Source organism: Prinia subflava, chromosome 5, assembly GCF_021018805.1.
Source record: "Prinia subflava isolate CZ2003 ecotype Zambia chromosome 5, Cam_Psub_1.2, whole genome shotgun sequence".
NCBI classification, from domain to species: Eukaryota; Metazoa; Chordata; class Aves; order Passeriformes; family Cisticolidae; genus Prinia; species Prinia subflava.
This window is the reverse complement of record NC_086251.1, coordinates 40,027,632-40,046,692: the sequence shown is the minus strand read 5'-3', so window position 1 is coordinate 40,046,692 and position 19,061 is coordinate 40,027,632. Positions and strand designations below refer to the sequence as shown.

The 19,061-nt window shown below is 41.4% G+C and overlaps 1 protein-coding gene across 1 annotated transcript; it reads left to right on the top strand.

Moving 5' to 3' along the window:
* The first annotated feature begins 2,228 nt into the window (after window positions 1–2,228).
* Window positions 2,229–18,502, top strand: FBXO33 (F-box protein 33). The gene is made up of 4 exons (XM_063398959.1): window positions 2,229–2,871; window positions 8,836–8,946; window positions 11,861–12,546; window positions 16,514–18,502. Exons 1-4 carry the CDS (start codon window positions 2,363–2,365, stop codon window positions 16,783–16,785), a joined length of 1,578 nt encoding a protein of 525 aa, XP_063255029.1. The 5' UTR covers window positions 2,229–2,362; the 3' UTR covers window positions 16,786–18,502.
* The last annotated feature ends 559 nt before the right edge of the window (window positions 18,503–19,061 follow it).

Here is a 19,061-nt window from a genome sequence, read left to right as displayed (position 1 = left end):
CTGAAAGTAATAGCTCCTGAGATTGAATTTTTAACACAATCCCCAAAAGCAGGAGCTCATTAAATGGCCATGCAACAGTAACAGTAAAAGACCATTTCACTGTACCTTTGAGGAATATATTCAGTGCAGGTAGCGTGGTTTGCAGCTGCAGTGTAAGCTGCAGATTGAGCTCTCTGGATGGCTGGAGTCTGAGGCAAGAGGCCATGAACTGCTGAGCCTTTGACAAGCTCAGGGACCTGTGGCCCAGTCAGGTGACCAGACACTCAGAGACATGTCAGGAGCCAAGGGCCCTCAAACATTCCCATCATTAGACTGTGAGGGTATAAAACCCCAGGGTTTCCTTTGTCCAGGTTGCCAGCTCATGCTGTTATTTAGTTATTGCACCAAGATTGAAAGTTTTAAGGATTGGGACCACTGAGACTCTGCTATGGGAAACCTGGCATTGAGATGGTAAGGAAACCTTGTCTGACTGTGTGAGTATGGGCGTATGTGCGGAGTCAGGCTCACTGGAGCTGCCCACTGGGAAGGGTTTCAGTCCCGGCTTAGATGGTGAGAATGAGACTGCCTGAGTAGCTCCTGGATGGTCAGACAGGAAAGTTTCCCTAATGCAGTTGTATTGCTGATCCAATACAATCCAACAAAGATAACCATAAATGCAGAACTACTAACTTCATAAACCAACTTTTCTTGATGCTACTTTGGTAATCCAAAGGAACTGAATCATAAAGCTTGATGCTGTTTTACATTAAGATACTCAGTAATCTCGGAAGTCCTTTGACTCATCACCAGCTCACAATGGGGAATCATTGAGTAGATATTAAAATATGGAGACATGTAGGCGCATAAGTTCCTTTCATTTGCATCTTCCTAGGCCAGATGAGTTTGGCTGCTTCAGAACTTGCATCTTGACTGCCTGGGGAATTTTTGGTGGAATCTGCAGTGGGAGTAGCACAGCACTTACCTGAGTTGTTTATGCTGGTTCAAATCACTTGTGCAGGTGTGTGAAGCAGCCCGGGTCCCTGATGGGAGAACTGGCTGGCTGGGAATTTCCTATAGTCTTACTTTCATAATAACATCTGCCTCTACAGGCTCCTTCTCTCCAATCAAGGAGAAATGGAAGACACAGTTCCCCCAGGACCAGAGTCAAGAAAAGATAAGTGATACTGGTTTTTCACCCCTGCTGTGAGACAGCAAAAATGGCTAGTCATGGAGTAAAGGGAGAGTTGGTGGTTTTGATTCAGTTGTTTATGAATTTGGTTATAATGTGTGCCTACTCTGTGTACAGAGGAGTCTAGACTTCATTTCTATTAGCACAACTTTTATTATTTTTGTGTGTACATTTCTGAACACTCAGATATAAAGTTGTTATAGAAACTGTGTCCAGAATTCCAAGATACTGGCAGTACTCAATTTTATTTCGATAAGGGTTTGGTTTTTTTTAATTATAAAAAGGTATGCAATTACCATCACTTTGTTGTTCAGCCTTTACAGCATCAGCATCAGACTTTAAAATTCTCTCAAAACTCTGTATGCACAGAAGCCACCTTTACACACTTAACGCGGATGTTGGCACGGGTGTTACAGAAGCGGGTGAGATTTAAGAGAGCACTAAGATTTGGAGCATTTTCTCCTGTATCCCCCCAGGCTCGCACCCGGTTCTGTCACATGTCGGACTCTGCCTCGCTCCACCTTTCCTGCGCAGTCAGCGCGTTTCCCGCGGCAGCAGCAGGAATGCTGCTGAGGTAATTCTGCTGGCTCAAAGGCGTACGTGCGGTCCCATACGGGCCTCCGCGCCGCCGCCACCAGACATCACCAGACACCCTTCCCAAGTTTTCCTACACACCGGGCGCTCGGGGCAGGCGCGTCCGGCGGGGGCCGTGCTGCGCCTGCCCCCGGCAGCGGCCGGCGCTGCCAGTGTGGAGCCCGCAGGGCATGTGGTCCCGGGCCGCGCCCCGGGCAGGAGGCTCCGCCGCACTGCGTTGGGAGCCGCCGGAGGGGCGGGGAGCGGGGGGGCCGCGCCGCCGGCACGGGGGGGAACGGCCAACGGCCCCCGCGGGGCGGGCGCGCCGGCTCCGCCTCCCGGTCCACCGCCGGCACGTTCCATTTTCCCCGCGGGGTGAACCCTTCTCCCTCCGCCCCGGCGGCTCTGCCCCGCCGCAGAAACAGAGCGCGGTGCCGGCGGTGTCTTCCTTCACACGCCGCCCCCAGGGCTAGGTGGTCCGGCCCACCTCTCCCCGCCGTGTCGGGCAGTGGTACGGCCGCTCCGCCTCTTCGCCTCCCCCCCCCCGGCGGCGGCGCGGGTGGTGCGTCCCGGCAGCAGGCGCGTCCCGGCCGGCGCCCGCCCCCCCGCGCCGTGTCATTGATGTTGTTGTTTGTGTCGCAGGAGCCGCAGGCCAGGCCGGGGCCGCCGCCCGGGGCCGCCGCCGCGGGGCTGGGGCCGGCGCCAGGGATGTCGGTGTGCGGGGAGGCGGTGGGCGCCGGCTCCCTGCCCAGCGAGCTGGTGGTCCACATTTTCTCCTTCCTGGCGGCCCCCGACCGGCTGCGGGCCTCGGCCGCCTGCTCGCACTGGCGGGAGTGCCTCTTCTACCCCGCGCTCTGGCCGCGCCTCCGCCTCAGCCTCCGCGTCTCGCCCGCCGAGCGCCCGCGCCTCGAGTTCCTCATGCGCAAGTGCGGCTGGTTCGTCCGTGAGCTCCGCGTACAGTTCGCCGCCGATAACTACCCCACCGGCGGCGGCGGGGCGGCGGCGGTCGAGGGCGCCGCGGTGGCGGGGGACGGGGAGGCGCCGCCGCCGCTGAGCCCGCGCTGGCTCGACCTGCTGAGGACTTACCTGGAGCTGGTGCTGTGCGTCCTGAGCAGCGTCCGCAACAACAGGTACCGCCGGGCGTGGGGGCAGACGGAGCCCGAGCCGCGCAGGGCCGGGTCCAGCCGTCCCGCCGGTTTCTGCGGGCGGAAACAACGCCCGAGCCGGCGCCGGCCGGTTCGTGCTGGGGCTGGGCTCGGAGCCGCTGTGTGTGTGCGTGTGTGAGTCTGTGAGGGGGGCAGAAACGGGGACGCGCCGCTTCAAACTACCAGATTTCTGTCATATGGTGTAGCTTGATGAGAAATACTAATGCTCAGACGTCCTGTTGGCGAGCGGCAGGTCAATACGCAAAACAAATACAGCTGCATTTATAAGGAGTTCTTCGTCTTTTGGATGGAAGCAGGGAATGCAGCTCGAACGGAGCAAGTGGGAGCCAGGAATTTGAATTTACTGAATAACAAGACAGCTTTCTCACTTAAAATAAGCCTTACTACGGACATACTTTAGACCTTGTGTATGCTTGAACAAAAGTATCTAATGAGAAATTAGTAAGGGGGAGTTAAAATTACAGCTCTGGCGCACTGAGTTACTGCCCCAATAAAACGCCTTCACCTTTCCAGCTATGAGGTCTTTCGCTGTAGAAAAGCTGAGCTTTCATGCCAGCTCTCGTCTTACCTCTAATCTGAGTTTTGAGGTGGTTTTGTGTTGTTTTGTTTATTGAAAAAAAGGTTCACACGTAGGACTTTCTTGGCCTAGTTGAATTTAAATGCTAGAAATATTTTCCTGTGGTTTGTATTTAAAATGTGTTTTCCACACACTTACTTCGGCAGGTTAGATAATTTGCTCAGCTTTGAGGTCTTTAACACAAAAATACTTGCATTCGCCTCGCTGTGGGTGTGATAGAGATAAAAGATAATAGATATCCTAATATATGGCCTCTAGTCAGCACGTAAAACAGGAAAGCAAGTTAGGTTATGATGAGTTTGGAAAGCCATGTAGGTTTTAGGATAGGAAATAGTTAATATTATTTCTCCTCTGTGTGCATAAAGCTTCACTTATCATGGGAACAAAAAAAAGATGCAAGTGTTTCAGGGCATCTTCAGGATGAATTAAACCTTGTGGATGGCCTTTAGAAAACTGTGTGCAACTGAGTCATGATCTTGTTACCGCCCCCTTTGATTCCAGAGGTATGAGAGAGTAGCTTGAGGCCTTCCCTGTGTCTTTATTTTGAATTGTAGCAAGAGAACTTTAAATGCAATTCCTCGTTGGTTTGAGATGAATGCAAATGCGGTGTGTGAATTCCCACTTTCAGTTCCTGTGCTGTGTTGCGCCCAGCAGGTACTTCCTGTGGTGCAGCTGCGATGGCCGAGAGTCACAGACGTCACTTCGGAAAACAGCTCGTTAGCCCCAGCTCACCTTTATCTTAATTTGTTTCTTGCCCTGTGAATCCTTGGTGTGGGAATCATGATCATCTCTCTTGATTGGTCTCTTGCATTTCAGGAGCTTTCACTTCACTATTGCATCTTGTGTTGAACTGTGGAAAATCCAGCTAGTTTTATAAGAGGAAAAAACGTTGAAGTGATTGTGATGATTGTCTGATCTGAGGCAAATATGGTGACATGGGCTTGGAATTTTCAAATAACTAGTAACATTCAGATAAGTTGCATGGGGGTGGCGTTAGAAAACTAAATTGTTTCCTTTTTTTCCCTCACTGAAATACGAAGCTGTCAAAATTAACTGCGATGTGAGAAGGCTTTTGATACGCTTTTTCTTTTGAAAAGTTCTCCATGGCCTTGTCTGAAATCTGTCCAAGGACACTTGCTTTCTGAAGTTCACTTTACAGATTCTGTATGCACAGTGTGGCTCAGGATTGCAGTAAAATACTGTGCAGAAGTAGTTGTTTCTCTGGTACCTGTTCTCTGGTAGATTAATATAATTTTGGTGGTAAGACAGGGATGAAGAGTTACCAACTTGGACAGGATTTTGCATTGCTGTACTTTCTTGCTGTCTCTAAATCATTTATATGCTGCTCTTTTGGTTTGAAATGAATGATGCATGACAGGGGAACACAGGGTACCTGATTATTACAGCAGGCTTTTTAAAATGAGCATTTTAAAAATTGGGGGAAGAGTGGTATAATTTACATTAAACACTTGACTTTTTTCAGTTTTACTTTCAGAATAGACTCTTCCTTGAATGGACCAGTTTTTTAGTTTATTTTGATGTTTGAGGGTTTTGGGATCTTTTTCCTTGCAAAATAACTATCTATAACTGATTAGTTTTCAGGTAGAACACTGGATTTTAGTTCTTTAAGTAGATTTGAGATTGAAAAGAGGTGAGAAGGAGTATTAATATATGCCAAATTGCTGCTTAGTTCTTACTGTGACCACCTAATGTCTAAACTTGCCAAGAGACATTGTCACCTGCCTGATGCTTAGTTTCCTCTAAGGAGGGACTGCAGTCCATAATTAATTAATTTCTCTGCTTCTCTTTATTTATGTGTAACTCAGGGACTGTTAATAATTCTTTCTTATTTTCACTGTATTTCACTGTACAAAAACTAAATATTGTAATTTCCAAAATAATCGAAATGGAAATTTTTACTTCTCCAGTAGCTGAATCACTGTAAATGCATTCCTTTTGGAATTAAGTTTAGAACAGGACAGTCTTTCATAACTCCTGCCAGCCCTTACGATAGCTCTTTGGCAGATAAGTTCAAAAAACATTCCATCTTCCTCTTCAGAACTGCAAAGGAAGAAATCTGCCTTTGTGATGCTGTTTCTTAACTGTATAATGTTGTTTGGGGTTTAAAATTTTTTATTAAGCAATGCAGTAGCAGCCTTCCTCCTTGCAAGAAAAATCATATACTTTAAATGGCTACAGATTTCCTTGAGGATTTACAATACTGCAGGACCTAAGAAAAGTAATTACTAAAAGTAATGAAATTTCTTAATGCTCTCTTGGCCAGAAGAGAATGATGTGTGGTTTTGCTACTAAGAGCATTTTCCGTACAACATAAAATTTCTAGTTTCTAAGCAAATCCGTGTGTTAAGTCTCTAGAAAAATATTTTGGAGTGACCTTTGCTAGTTCTGATGGAATTAAGGAAATAACAACTTGTCTGCAACTTGTTTTAAAAACAACTGAAAATTTTTTGACAAATATTCCTGCTGCCAGCCAGTTACCATCCAAAAAGGTATGTTCGAGGTCTGTCTCATGTTTGAAACAGAGCTCAAGTTGCTTTGTGAGTGGCAGCATATTACTTCCAAAATATTGGGACTAATAGCACTGGGACCTTGGTGAGCTCTAAAAATCTGTAATTTATTTAATTAAAAGGTACTAAAGTAGCATTTATAGTGATCTGTAGGTTTTCCATAAGCTTTTATGTTTATGACAGTAAGTGTAGCAAAATAACAAAGTGTATAACTGTTTAAAAGCTGATGTTCTCATTAATACTGAGAAAAAGGGTGTGGGTGGGCATGATGTTTCCTAAATCTTCATGATCTGCACCTTTTTGAACTGATCTTTCAGAACTAACTTCTAGAAGGCAGGGTGGGAGTGCGACAAACTTTCTGTTTGCACTTACGTGCATACAACAGCTAAGAAGCACCTGGTGATCATTCAGTAGGAAAATCCTGTTCTTTTATGTAACTCAAAGATACCAAAGTAGTCTCCTCTACTCTGCCTTCCTCGCTTACAAAGGAAGATAAGAAAGTACTGACACACACACAACCCCCCTCTTTTCCTCTGCATCGTGTTGAATTGTGTGATTTGTTTGATCTTTGCTATGGAAACAAAAATGTGATTACTATAAAACTGTGGTGTCTTGCTGAAGCATGGTATCTCTTGGAGTTACCAAAAATTGGTGAGTTGCTCAAAACAGTAGACTGGATCTGTTTTTGATGTTTCCTAATGACCGCTTTCAGTCTGAACAGGCAGCTGAAACTGGTATAGTAATACAATATGTGCCTTACCGCTTTGTTCGCCTTGAATGTAAGCAAGGACATTTTGTGCTTTTTTAAATTGAGTATTAAAAAAGACCAACCAAAACTGAAGGTGGAGCCTAGTAAGAAGCTTATTATTTCTACTGGCGCTTTTTGAGCTAGTGGAAAATAAATGTTTTAGAAATCCTTCCCAAACATAAGGTTTTGCCCAGCTTTATGTATGGGTAGCACACAGGATTAAGGTGCCATTATGATTTAATAAAAAATTAGTAACTTTTAAATAATTTTGTTTAAATTGCTTTACTGACTCTCTGAAATAAAGATGAGCAGTGAGCTGAATTTCATGGAGTTGTACAGCACTGAAAATAGTAGCAAAAATCTAACATTGTGTTGAACTGTGATCAGATTTGTTGATTGTAATAAGTATGCTGTGAATGGAAAAATAAATGGATATTGTCATTGGTTAAGTTTTCAGGCAGAGAACTTTTCCATTTGTGTCTGTACTGCATGAATTGGCAGTCAAAAAGATGAAGTAAAAATGTGTGAGGTGCTAGTAATTAGTGGTCCATGTGTCCTGTACTTTGGTGGCCCTCTTGATGCCTGCCTACGTCCTACTGTAGCACTGGCTGGCGGTGTGAGTGGCACAAACCAGGACCTGTGTTTGATGTGAACATGCAGGCGATTCAAAACTGTTCTGAAGACTGCATTTTGGCTCTTGACTCTCACAAATAAGTCACCAAGATCAAAAGAGAAAGGCTTATTTATAGCATTGGCTATGAACACTACTTTTCACACCAGGTAGAGGTTTCTGCTACTTCCCTGTCATACCAGACAATCTCTTACAGCTTTTGAGGAAAAAGGAGCCCAAAATACTCTCAGCTGGGTGTGCCAGTGTTTTAGGTTTCCCTGCCAAGCTTATTCTTCAGTGTGATCAGGCAATGTCTTAGTGAGATTTGTAGAATATTGATCATATTTTATGGCTCAGTTTATTTTAGTGTATCATCAGTACAGTAGGCCTGTATTCAAAATATGAAATATTAAATGGTTAGAATTTCAGACGCAGTTGTAGATTCTAGATATTTGGATCGAGTATTTGTCAGTCTATATGAAGCTTGTGGATCTTGCTATTAAGTTGTTGTTCTCCTATAGAAAAAAAGTAGCAAGTGCAACAGTGGATAGATTTCAGGCAATCAGTGTGCTGGTTTTGAATACAGGAACTTCAAAACAGGTAAATTGTGATTTATGGTAGATAACAATTATAGACTGCAACTCATACCTACTAAAAAATGTAAAACTCGGCTACTTAATCCTTTAATTCTTCCCCTCTCCTCTTGGTAGAATATAAGATAGTACTGTGGAGGTAGTGAACTGTACCAGAGCTTCCCTGTGCTTTGAGCATGGTAATTGTATTGCATTTTCCTCAAGGCTGATTTGAAATACTAGCATATGCTTTCTGAGCCAGAAGAAATAAGGATTTATGGTAACTCACGTAATTGTGAGTTACAGGTTAATTGGCATCTAGTGTTTAGGATTAATTTAATTTACATGTCCATTTGTGGTGAAACTGGAGTTTCTGCCTTGTTAATTATCAATTGCAGACTAGCCCTTGCATGCTAGGAGTAAATCTAATTTACAGCATACATAAGTAAAAGAAATGTTGACCCAAAACTTAGCTACAAAAATAATAATCTTAATAGTAAATGCTACACAACTACTTTAAAACTGCAGTCGTTTGCATATCTCTTTCTTGATCTGTTTTAGGATTAGCAAAGATGCAAGTCAGGAAACTGAACTAGGGAAAGGAAAAGAGACTGTTTAGTGCACTGTGTGATGTTCAGCATCAACTCAGAGGTTCTTCTTTCACTTCTTTTTAGGTATCCCTTCAGAAAGTTAAAATCATATGTCATGGTGGACCACTATCCCTTACTGATAGGGAATACTAGAAAAGCTTCCCCTAGCAGTAAGCTTCCCAACACAGGCTATGTGTTCGGTGTAATAATGGGATTTATTGCCTGCATTTGTCTTATCCAGAATGATTTCCCACACCATTTTAGTTTTGTGTACAGATTCCTTTTTATTTTGTTGTTTCCTAGGAACCTCCAGAAGTTAAGTCTCTTCGGGGATATAAGCATTCTGCAGCAACATGGAACTATATCAAATACCTACCTTGGAAAGGTTGACCCCGATGGCAAGAAGATTAAGCAGTAAGTTATATTTGTAAATTATCAAATACAGGATGATAATAATAATAATAATGAAAATGGATAACTGAACACAGAAATCCCTGAAATACATGACTGAAAAGCTTTAAAGTTTTTTAAAAGGATGAAAATCTAAATTATTGTTCCTCCTATTTACATGAAATAGTCTGGTTTTGTGGCTGTTGTATTTTTGTTGGTTTTTTCCCTCTGTTCTCAGCAGGGTGAGAATCCTTTCTTTTCTTCTTTTCATTATGTTCTAGAAACAATATGTTATGTTAATGCCACAAAAGGGGAGGAGGGATGAGGGGCTGTTACCAGCACCTCCTACTATTGCTGTACATGAAAAAAATTAGAAAAGGAAGTAATCGGTTGTATTTCACAAGAGTTGAAAATATGTTTGTGTTTATGTTCTTTTTCAAATATGCTTGAAAGGCTAAGAACTGGAGAAAATTTTCCTAGGACCTACAGGTCATTAGACTAGCAGGACAAATCTAAATACTTGGATAAATACTTTGGTGTTTGCACTAAAAAGTTGATGTGTAGATTACATTAAATCATTCGCTCTCCTTTAGAAAGCTTCTTACTGCAGTTCCCACTGGGGAGAAAAGCTACCCCGAAGCTGCAGAGTTCTGTGTCATATTTCTTTTTATTAAATTTTGCAGGTACTGAAACAGTGTTCTTCTAAGCTCAGATGTTTAAGGTGTATGAGAACCACAGTGTAAACAGATTTATAGTGTAGTGAGGCATATGGATGGTAGTATTCTCCTAAACACCTCAAAATTGCTTTTTCTTCAATAGTTCTATAAAATGTTAAAAGCACTATTAAGATTCATTACCTGGGCTATTACAAAATAAATCCTGCCAATGCTGTAAGCATTCCAGCACATTTTGTGGATGTGTATGTGGGGAGGGAAGAGTCTTTGGAAGAAATTTGAGATTGCTGTGGTAGAATCATTTTCTTAGGGGATTGTGAGATAATCTGCCTTCAATTTAACCACTGGCAAGAATAATTATGAAACAAATATTGCCAGGAGCAAATAAGGTTCATCTTAACTCTAAATTAATTTAGGAATAAAATAGAAAATTGCACTGTCTGTGGATCTTATCTGTTGTTTGAAACTGTTTCATTTGTGTCACAGTTGCAAGCCTTCAATTTAAAATAACATGTTTGGAGAAATCTGGAAATATTGAAGTCTTTTTACCTGATGACTGTGCTAGGCAAAACCTTGGAATTGAGGTGTAAAATAGATACAATAACCACACCGATTTTCCACTTGTGTGAAGTCAGGCCCTGCAAACCTTGTACCTTCATAGCAGGAGGAAGAAAACGCACATGGGCAAGGGAGGGGATGAAAAAGGATTTGCCAAGAGAGAGGATGAATGAGGACTGATCTTTTAACTTCATTACAACAGAAGGGTTATGGGGCATCAAAGGCAGTAGGTGACAGGTTCAGAGGAAGCAAGAAGAGGGGGTAATCATACTGCAAAGTTCTTTATTATTGGGTGTTATGCTTGCTAAATACTTACTCCGCTAAGGGAAGAATCTTGATGAATTTGTAGAAGTGAAGTCTCTTAAGAGTTGCAAAATACATAAAGCCACCTCTGCTCAGAACTGAGTTACAAAGTTTTAGAAACTAGAGAGATATTTGATAAATATCCCTATGTGCTTGTTCTGTCACCTTAAAGTGCTAGGGACTCTGTGCTGTCAGTCTGGATACTGGCCTAAACCTTTAATTTTGCCTGGACATTATCTCCATTAAATTTACATGGATATGAATAAAAATTCTATAATATTTTCTTGCTTATATATATAAAGTATGCAGATCCTTATAGGAATAAAATAAGTGTACTATGCAAAACCATTACCTGATTTGGAGAACAAAAATTTCCGCTATTTTTTTTACTGGATCTTATTTCTTGATGTTTTATGGGACTGTCATAGCCTGGCTCAACTGTTTTTCTGTAATGCTGACCAGGGCTTGAGATTAAATAGTTACCTACATATGTGTCTAATATGCTAAAAGAACACCTGTTATTTGGGCAGGAGGACTCTCTTGGGCCTTTAGCTTTGGAATGAAGACTGGAAAAATACTTACATGGAAAAAGTTTTTAGAGTGTGACTGTACTATTTGAATTTAATATTGAAAATTTAAAATACTTCTGTTGCCTTGTTGAACAAAATAATGTAAAGAACACCAATTCACTAAAAAAAAGGGGGTAGGAGAGGTGGGTGCATCAGAATAAGTTCATAATAATCTGGCACTGGTAATACGAGATTTAAATGTTACTTGGTCCAAGTTGTTTTAGTAAAACATGAACCTGTTGTCACTTGAAAATCCAGTTAGTTGTATGTCTGGATTTATTTAAAGAATCTTCTTGTATGTTTGTTCTTTACCTTTTAATGATCAAGCAGGTAATTTCACATCATTCGAACTTACTCTCAAAATCAAGTTTCTACCACCTTTCATTGAAAATTACTCTTTTTCCATACTAAATTTGCAGTTCTGGAGAACTTAGGAAATACAAAAAGCTGTTTTTGAAAACAAGAGCTGCATTTGAAAAGCATTACAGATTTTCTTATTTGCATAACCTTAAAATATGTGTAGGAGGGTGTTAAATACATGCTGGAAAATACATGAAGTGAAGGTTCTCAGTGTGTCACTGTTTTTGACAGACAAAGTACATATTTCTTTTAGTTTACAGTTTTAACCTTTTAAGTGCAGTGGATGCTAAAATGCTCTGGGAGGTCTGCAGTCAGGTTGCAGTTCACAACAACAATGATAATAATAGCATCTTCCTGCAGAATAAGGCTGTAAATGAAGGAAGAATAATTCTTGAATTAAAAAATAGAATGGTGCACAGTTGGCAAGACTAAACCATGTTTAATAGGATCATTGTCTGTTTTGTTTACTTGCAGAATCCAACAGCTGTTTGAAGAGATATTAGGCAATAGCAGGCAATTGAAATGGCTGTCTTGTGGGTTAATGCTGCAAATAGTAACTCCCACATCATTGTCCTCCTTATCAAACCCCATAGCCAACACCATGGAACATCTGAGCTTATTGGACAACCACATCCCTGGTAATACCACTCTTATCACTGCGGTCGAATTGGAGCGCTTTGTGAATCTGCGTTCGCTCGCTTTGGATTTCTGTGATTTTACAGCTGAAATGGCAAGAGTCCTGGCTGACAGCAACCATGTGCCTTTGCATCGACTGTCTCTCCTGGTCCACAGTGTTTCCATAATGCACAAGTCATTGGACAATATGCCAAAAGATGAGAATTGGCAGGCGCTGACTCGCAACAGCACTAATCTTCGGGTCTATATAATGGCTTTTGATGTCAAGAGTGATGATATGTTAAGGATTCTTAAGCCCAGTATCCCACTAGAGAGGATTCACTTTGACAGCTATGTCACTTGTGTTTCAGGGGCTGTTGTTGACCTCATATCCAGGCAGTATGACAAGTTCCTCACTCATTTTATACTAATGAATGATGTGATAGATATGTCTGCCTTCCCAGATCTCAGTGACAACCGGAATGAAGATCCACTTGTCTTACTAGCCTGGAGGTGCACAAGACTGTCTCTCCTAGCTGTTCATGGTAGGTAATGCATTGCACAGGCATAGCATGCGACTTTTAAGTGCTTACAAGCCTTCAGCCTTTCTAATCATAGTGTGTTTTAGTGGCATGTTGTTCAAAAGGCTGCTGCACCAATGCTATACATGCTGTTGTTGAAGGTGTTAATTGTATGTGAGTTTTAAACATGCTAGTATCTTACTAACTTCTGTTGAGAAGTCATTTAGGATTTTATTATACTCCTCACAGAAATGAGGGTAACTTGAGAAGTGAGCATTCCAGGAGGCTTATCCTACAAGTGGTCTGCCCTGTGCAAGTTCCTTTAAATGACTGCTTATGTGTGTGTGAACTGAAAACATTTGCTGTTTTTCTGTGAGCTCATACACTGGCAAGATTAGATGATTTTGCTTCCTGTTTGTAAATAACACAAATTAAGTGCTCCAAAGCTGAGAAGAAGAAATTTGTTACCAATTTGGTAAGACTACCAGCAGATAAAGACTGAAAAATATGTGGAGGGGGTTGCCTCACTGAGTACATTGGTTTCACCAGTAATAGCAGAGCTGGATTTATCCCACCTATTTATTTGCCATATGGTAGCAAATAACTTTTAGAATTTATTCAGCTCTGTCAACAATAGAACACTTGATCGTGGAAGTTAGAGCAGTCTGGCAAATTTTAAGGCACCCAAAACTAAAATAATGCAGAATATTTTTTTTATTTGTGCTGGAATCAGCTTACTAAGACCAAGTTTGCTGATGCATGAAGGAGTTAAGCAATGACTGTATTGTGTTGCATAAGAATAAATGTGTTTCCTCAGACTGTTTGGGGGAGTAAATCTCAGTTCAGTACAAACAGGAGACCTTCAGCAGCAGGAGGTGGACATTCAGATTTCCATCAGCTGCAGTCAGAAGGTCCTGCTGTATTTGCTCTTCTTTTTTTCCCATGATCTTTTACTGAAGAAGCCATTGCTAGGGGCAGGGGAGGCATGATCAGTTCAGCTGTCTCTCCTTAATAGTTTCCAGGTGAGACAGGTTTTACATGACTGTACCAGTCTAGGTGTGGATTTTAGTGGATTTTATTCTGAAATGTGGATACATGTTTGAGGACCTTTGAAAACAAGTTTAAAATTGTGTTACCTTAAATTATCCTCCTGCTACAGAAAAGTCCTCTAATATATTATCTGACTTTAAAAGCTAGTGAAACATCTGAATGTAAGCAAGTGTAGTATCATTTAATATCAGCACGTGTCTGTTCAGAAGAAAGTGTTTAGTCTGTGCAGAGCATTGGGAAAGCAAATGTCCTTTACAATTCGGTCTAGCAAATGGTTGTTGCTACATCAGCTTTCTTTGGAGAGATGTTGTGTCTGCCTGTGTGAGAAAATGGCCAAATATCACCTTGCTGTTACATTGGGATTCCCATTCCTTACCCTTCTTTTCCCCCTCCTTGCAGCAGAAGCTAGCTAAGCTGCTTATAAAAGCCTCCTGATCTTTTCTAAGCTGTGGACATAACTTCTCTAGTACTACACTGCAAGCATCATTCTTGGGGCCTAGTAACTGTAGATGGAACACTGTTAGGAAGAAATATCCAGAATGCTGTGATGCCCCAGTACTGCATCTTAGCCTCATGCTTGGATTCCCTGAGGTTTACTGTGTAATGTTTTCTGGCTTCACTTGTCATATTAAACTGTGAAGTTTCCTTCAGGAAAAGAAGGTGGTTTTGTTCAAGGTAGCATAATTCACTTGAAGTGCTCAAGTTTCTTCTTCTTTCTCCTGAAGTGGTTATTCTTCAGTTTCCACTGCTTCTCAGGCTTTTTTTTGGTGTGTGTTTGTGTGTATGTATGTGTGTGTTTCCTCTTCTGGTATTAGTTTGCTTTTGAAAAAGCTTTGTTTTACATCTAGTTTTGGCTGCCACTTGTCCCTGACAGAAAGAGGAAGGGTAAAACATGCTAAGGCCATTTTATATGGGCTGCCTTGAGATAGTCTTTTGTGGGAAGTCATCATCTTCCTACCAAAGTAGCATGTCCAGGAGCCAGAGGATGGTAGATGTTAAATACATTCTTGCAGAACAAAGAAAGGGTGTAAAGAGTGTGTGGCCATTTGGGATGGGATGAAGACAGTAGGACACTCATAGTGGTATGATCTGGCACTGTGAATAAAAAGCATTGGTCCATCTGTGAGAACAAAGGCCTTTTTTATTTTTCCTTCCTCCTTAAGGGAAGGATACTTCCACATGGATTTTTATGACTTTGTGTTATAAACACACTGGTGAAGTTTTATTCTGTCCATGAACAAAACTTCAGTTGACATTTTTGCTATCAAGAAAGAATAAATGACAGTGTGCTCATAGTAAATTTGTTATTGAGTGATACCAGTAGTGAAGTGATTGTTTCCTCTTACCTCTGAATACTTAGCTGAACAGAGACTTTTTGGCAGCTGGGAGCTCACAAAGAAATTTCAGGCAGAGCTTTTGAAAGGAGAGTTAACTTAAAATGAGACTAAGTTCAGAATAAGATGGTTGTTCTAGTGTATAGAAGATCTCACCATAAAAAGTTACAGCAAAAGCCATATACATGACCACATGATAGTAAAGGGGTTTTGTGTGAAAGGCTTTTTTTCCCCCTTTATTCTTGCACTTGCTTTCAAGGATTTCTTTGGTAAGTTCTCTTCAGTCAAGGTAGCTGGAAGGTGGTGTGAGCTCCTTCATGTCCTGACAGGAGTGTGTCATCATACAGGGAAGAATTTTCCACTGAGTTCAATGTCCCTGTTAAGTAAGGGACATTGAATTAAGCTGCTTGAATTAAGACAGCTTCATCTTCTGTGGACAGTTGTGTTGGAGATGAAGTATCCAGCAGATGAAGATTGTGGGAATTCATCCATTCCTAATGGTTAATATACCAGAAATGAGCCTTACAGATGTGTGCAGGCTTCTTTGTTGAAAACCTGCCTTAACCAACATATTTCCAGAGACACAATAAAAAAAAGTAGAAGAAAACAGAACAGAAATTTCTTTTCTTTATTACTTTGACATCTCTTCTTCATTCTCTGACTATCTATTTTATTTTGATACATTATGATGCAGAGCATGTTAACTACATTGTTGGAAGACCAAACCACAGTCAGCTTTTACTTCTCAGCAGTTTAGCTTTCCCTGTTCAAATATTGTGCAGACTGCAGCTTTACTTGGAAGCCACTTGGGCATCTCACCAAGAAGCTTAGCACCTGCAAGAATGATGATGAAGGCAGAAATGAGTCTTGCCTTTTGCAGTGGAAGGGTTGATTTGGCAGAGCTCCCCAAAAGGGAAGTTCCCAGACCATCTGTGGTTTGCATCTGAGTAGGAAGGGGCTTTGCATTTTTCTTAGCCAGGGCACAGAAAGCTTACAGGTGACTGGGGAGTAGGAATTTTTAAAGAGGAATAGAGGAATGTTAATATGTAGTATGAAGAGAGGGAAGCTTTGTAATCATACTTTATCTCAGACAGAATAACAAGATACTGTAGTTTATTTTATATATATATATATATGTGCATGCTGACTTTTTGTTTGCTTGGTGGTGGCTTTTTTTTTTTAGTAAGTCTACTTTCTAAAGCAATGAAAGCAAATCTTTTTTTCTAGCATAAGCACAGTCTTAATGCAGTCCTTTTATGCATTCAGTGAATTGATAACTCACTTTTCTAATTCTAATTTTACTACAGAGTAGATCACAGGAGGTTTAAAATTTTATATATAACTTAAAGTAGTTCACTGCTCCGCAAGTAGGAGAAAAAGATCCAGGAAAGCCTGAAGTATTTTTAGACTTTCTTATTCAGAGTGTAAAACGGGGGTTTTGCTACTTGAAACCAGAAAGCCCTCACCATGCCCTAGGGGAATTCTGGCAGATGGAACGTCACAGAATAGGTTGGGAGAGATATTGGGATGGTCTGGTATTAAGTACTAGTGTAAGAAAATACCTTGTAGGAAAATGACAGAGCGATTTTGTTTTTCTCTCCCCTTAGGTTACACAGTCTGGGCTCATAATCTTATAGCAATTGCTCGTCTTCGTGGCTCTGACCTGAAAGTACTGGAAGTCACAGAAGAAAGCATTGAATTCGACCAAGGAGAACTGGCTGATCAGGATGTGGATCCAGTACACAATTTCATTGAGCAAGTGTCTCTCGGATTGGGTCGCCCTTGGCACGCCGTCATGGACATAGAGCTGCTTAGTGTCTTCACTGAGCCAACCCGTCACTTCTACAGAGAGATGCAAAGCTTCAGTGAAGGCATTTAGCCCCTTATTTACAATTCCTGTGGTTACATATGCAAGTAGGGTCCTATTATGTTTTTTCGGTAGTGTGAATTAACCCCTTTTGTGCTGTGTTTAATCAGTATTAGCTATATAGAATTATATATGTGTATTCTACTTCTTGATCAAAGAACGTAGTCCGGTATTGGTTTAGAAGCTGAAAGTGGCAGTGTTTAGGGTTTTCACGGTTAATGGACTTGTCTACCAAACCTTGCAAAGATACAGCCAAAGGCTGTCTGAGGTTGCCGGCTAACTTTACTTTAATTGAGTAACTGCATTTTGAATTATTTTGCTGTTATATTGGAGTCCTGTGCTCGGGAGCCAACTGTTTTTAATACCCATATCCATAGCCCAGTGGATTTCTGTGCTGTCATTGTATGCTTAATCCAGTAGCATGCTACTTAAGAGGCTTAAGGGACGAGAAGTCTGTCCAGGGCTGTTCACTGTAAGACTCTTACCTTGCTTGATTTCACGTGCGGATTCTGCAGCATGGCTTAACTCCATTCCCGGCTTTCCTTAGCTGCTAAGCGGCGGTGTGAAACACTAGCGTTCAGGTTCCTGCACTTACAGATTCACTCCATAAAGCTGTAGTCTTTTGGATTCTTTGCAAAGTCCTCCTTGTTTGTCCTCACGTTCTGTCATCTTCCTTAAAAGTTAGCTTTGGGCCAAAGTTTAAAAGGAGAAAGCAAGAAATGTGCACTCCGGTGAGGTAAACGCATAACAGTGAAAATTTCAGTACAAAGGTCTACACCTGCAAACAAACATTAGTCGTGAAATCCCTAACAACCAAGTCACTGGATTTTCTCTGTCAGCGCCTGTGTCAGCTGCCAAAGAATAGATTAAAAACGAAGAAGTGCCCACATGCTGGCAGGGGTAGGCCAACTTTTGGCCAGCCAGATACTGCTAGATTGTAATATATAAGGTCGAATTTCGACCTGTGGTACACAGCTGTGCTGTGGCTCAGTCAGCAACCTCAGAACTCTTAACAAACATGCACCTGTTTCACTGTGAATAGTGAATGTAAAGGAAGGAAAGGAAACAAATACAAAGCTTGTTCTATCACAGGTATGAGCTGCTATGATGCATGAAGAACATTCCATGAAGTATGTTTTAAAATCTTGTTATATCTGAGAGGCTTTAGAAGCCGATGTAACTGTTTCAGGGCAACCGCGGTACAGACGTGGTCTCTGTGAGACTTCCACCTGACCCCAGTTTTAAGTGGTACGAATGTTGTGCATTTAATGTTTAAAGGACAGTCTGCAATAATAAAGTAAGTGGCCAACGTGGGTGCCCAGCAGTGCTGAGACCTGGCTGCTATATTGTAAGCTTTGGAAAACACAATTTATGCAACAGATGTCCAGATATGATTCTATTTATGGAAAAAGTTTATATGTGTTTTACAAATGGTTTTACCATCTTATATTAAAATGACCTTTTGACAGGTGTGCGCTGTTTTGTCTCCAGTGAGCACATACCATGCGGATTTTATATGTACATCAGTAGAGTGAATCCACTGGCACAGTGTGTGTGTATATGCCAGATGTGGTGAGATTTTATCTTACAAATGTGATCAGATTTAAAAAAAACCTCCTGACAGAAAATGTAAGGAAACCAGCTGAATGTTTGACTTGATGACTGATGTTGTATGGTTTATGTTAAATGTTATATTCTTTTAATCAACGAATAAAGCATTACAAATTGATCGCTGTATAAAATACTTTATTGTTATTAGCATGAAGATTTTTAGAATTAAAATGCAACATCGTTCATAAGATGTGTATAACTAGTAGCTCCCATTGTGTTTAGGTTAGCAGAAAAAATCTAAGTCACATTTTTTTTAAATTTGGCTGAATTTTGTCAACATTTTGGGGTGGTGGAGGAATGGGAAGGATGCTTTGCTAAAGATCAGTCCAGTTAGCACAAACAGTATATCATTATATGACCTATTAGACTGATACAGTAAACTGTGGATTGTAGAATATAGAAGACTATTTTTGAGAAATTACTGCATCAATTGCAATCGCTTAAATCAAAATCTAATGTGCTCAAGAAAAATGTGTAGTACTTCTTTGGTGTCCCACTATTAAATAGATTATGAATACCTGCAACGCTTCAGTTTGACGTTTTATCCGTGCTCAGAGTACCCAGCTGTGCCTTCTGAATGAAAGCTGCAGATGTCTGCTCAGCTGCTGGGGAGCTGCAGTGCCCTGCAGTGGCTGACTGTGCTGGGAGGCTTGGCAGAGTGGCTGCTCAGTGTGTGC